Genomic DNA, 2,242 nt, shown 5'->3' on the forward strand with positions numbered 1-2,242 from the left:
TCATCCCCCGCCCGCAATGCGCAGCTTCCTACCCCACCCCCCCAAAAAAAAATAGTCATCTGTGAACGAAACTGCGACGAGGGCACAGTTATTACAGCTGACAATGATGACGATGATGAGCTGGAACAAACGCAGATGAACCAACTCCCAATGTCCGATCCTGGCGTGTCCCATACCATGACGTTCTTCATCAACTCCGACGCCCTCTACGTGAGGTCGCCACCAGATAGCTCGGAACATAAATTGATGCAATACACAAGTTATTTACTCTTTTACTGTGTTCTTAGTTCGTCCAGACAAACTATTTTTGGTACACCGACGAATAAAAAATACGCGGATATGCGCAAACACAAAACAAGAGCAGTGAGCGAGCACATAATTTCTTGATAAGCTGCTTACAGGTCAAAATCATGATCACATAAGCAAGAAAGAAAATCAAGTTCAGCCGCGATTAAAACATACATTAACCCTCCCCCTCCGGGATTGTGCCAGTAGATACTCATAGGGAACGGGACGAAAACAAAGCTTACCAAAATAAGCATCTTAGTCGTCCCAGCCTACGTAGTTGGAACAGAAAACAACTAGCAATCGCATTAGACAAGAAAGTAACACGAAGTGGTACACATGATCAGATGAATAGCACAGAAGTGGGGGAGCGTAGGGAAAGACAACTCGAACAACGTGTTAGTTATCGCATTCCTAACTGCTCGACTCAGGAGCCAAACGGACGAAAGGTGAACGGACACAGCTTCGTTAGAGTTACAGGCTTTGTGGAAGTATAGGTTCGACTTACTGAAACAAAGTGCCTTGTATATGGAGTGCCTATTCATATGCATCTCATGAATCCTCGTTTAATTCGAGAGTCGTCCCGATAGCGTATTTATTTGGCCGTCCAAATTAGACAGGTACTGTCCCAGGAGCCGGTTGCGACCCCGATCCCACACTCAGAAATGACCACACTTGCCACGCGGTTTTCATGGGCTGAAAGAATGCCAACACGCTCTTCACGAAGCAGATCCCATACGTGACAGTTGTAATCATCATATCCAGCGATCAACAGGCGACCAGATTTCGAGACTGCCACACTCGTGCTGCCACATTTGATGAAATCATCTATGTAGACTCCAATGGCTTGATCAGCCCGGATATCCCAAAGACGGCAGGAGCCATCGTCCGATGATGAAGCAAAGGCGTAAGAATTTATAGGGAAAAAATCTACGCCGTTGACATCCAACTGATGGCCATCAAAGTATTGCACTGCACCACTAGAACGTAAATCCCATAGCCGACATGTGTGATCCGAAGAAGAAGAAACAAAAGTGTTCGGCATCTGCTTGGAATTGGCCACCGCTGTAACATCATTGGCGTGGCCCCGAAATGAAGTAATGATTTTGCCGTTCTCAATGTCCCAATGGGCACATGTCTTGTCTCCGGAACAAGTTAATAAGTGCTGATCGTCCAAGAACCGGAGACAGCCAACATAACCCGTGTGACCGGCCATATCGCGGACAAATTTTGCCGAGCTATCGCGAGATTTGAGACTGAATATAGACACAAGGTTATCCAACCCACCGCTTGCAACAAAATTCAGTGAAGGTGAGAAAGCACATCCCAGAACCCAAGCCGTCTTAAGAGGTATCATATGCGCCTTTTTCCCTGTGTAGGTGTCCCAAACAATCAGTTTACCATCTTGAGATGCGGAAACAAGAAGTTGGCTGTCAGAACCCCACTGAACACAGGTGACTTTGGTTAGATGCCCACGTAGGTGTTTCCGAACCTTGAATTTGATTCTGCCCAACTCTAGGATATGTTCGGTCATTTTGTAAAAATCAGTGTCGGCAACAGCCTTCCGTGCGTTTTCTAACGCTGCTTTGCACGCAATGAGTTCATTCTCCAAAGCTCTCTCCTCATCCGACATCACGTCTTGATGAGACTGCGCATCTCCAGGAGCCATAGCGTTGGGTAACTCAGTATCTGGTCTTATGTGGTCCATGGTGTGGTGGGAGTAAACAATCCAGTTAGTTTTCAATCACAATGCAGATTAGGCCATTCGAGAAAACATAGTTCCCGGAGCCGCCAAGAAAACAAAGACCCGCCGGACGAAGACTCCATCCGACGTTTGCACTGGACCGTTCGCGCTCACAGTAGACGAGCGCCGTCTGCAATCCCATTGGTTCGCTAAAAATCAATAGGCGATAGCCAATGCATGGTAGCCAATCAGAACGTGAAGTCGTATGTGATC

The 2,242-nt window shown here is 47.0% G+C and overlaps 1 protein-coding gene across 1 annotated transcript; it reads right to left on the reverse strand.

Moving 5' to 3' along the window:
- Window positions 1–880: 880 nt before the first annotated feature.
- On the reverse strand, window positions 881–2,029 carry T265_04541 (hypothetical protein; the record flags this gene model as incomplete). Its single annotated transcript, XM_009169305.1, has 1 exon — window positions 881–2,029. The coding sequence occupies one exon, from the start codon at window positions 1,991–1,993 to the stop codon at window positions 881–883; it is 1,113 nt and encodes a 370-aa protein (XP_009167569.1).
- Between the last annotated feature and the right edge of the window lie 213 nt (window positions 2,030–2,242).

This window comes from Opisthorchis viverrini (assembly GCF_000715545.1).
Source record: "Opisthorchis viverrini unplaced genomic scaffold opera_v5_75, whole genome shotgun sequence".
NCBI lineage: Eukaryota > Metazoa > Platyhelminthes > Trematoda > Opisthorchiida > Opisthorchiidae > Opisthorchis > Opisthorchis viverrini.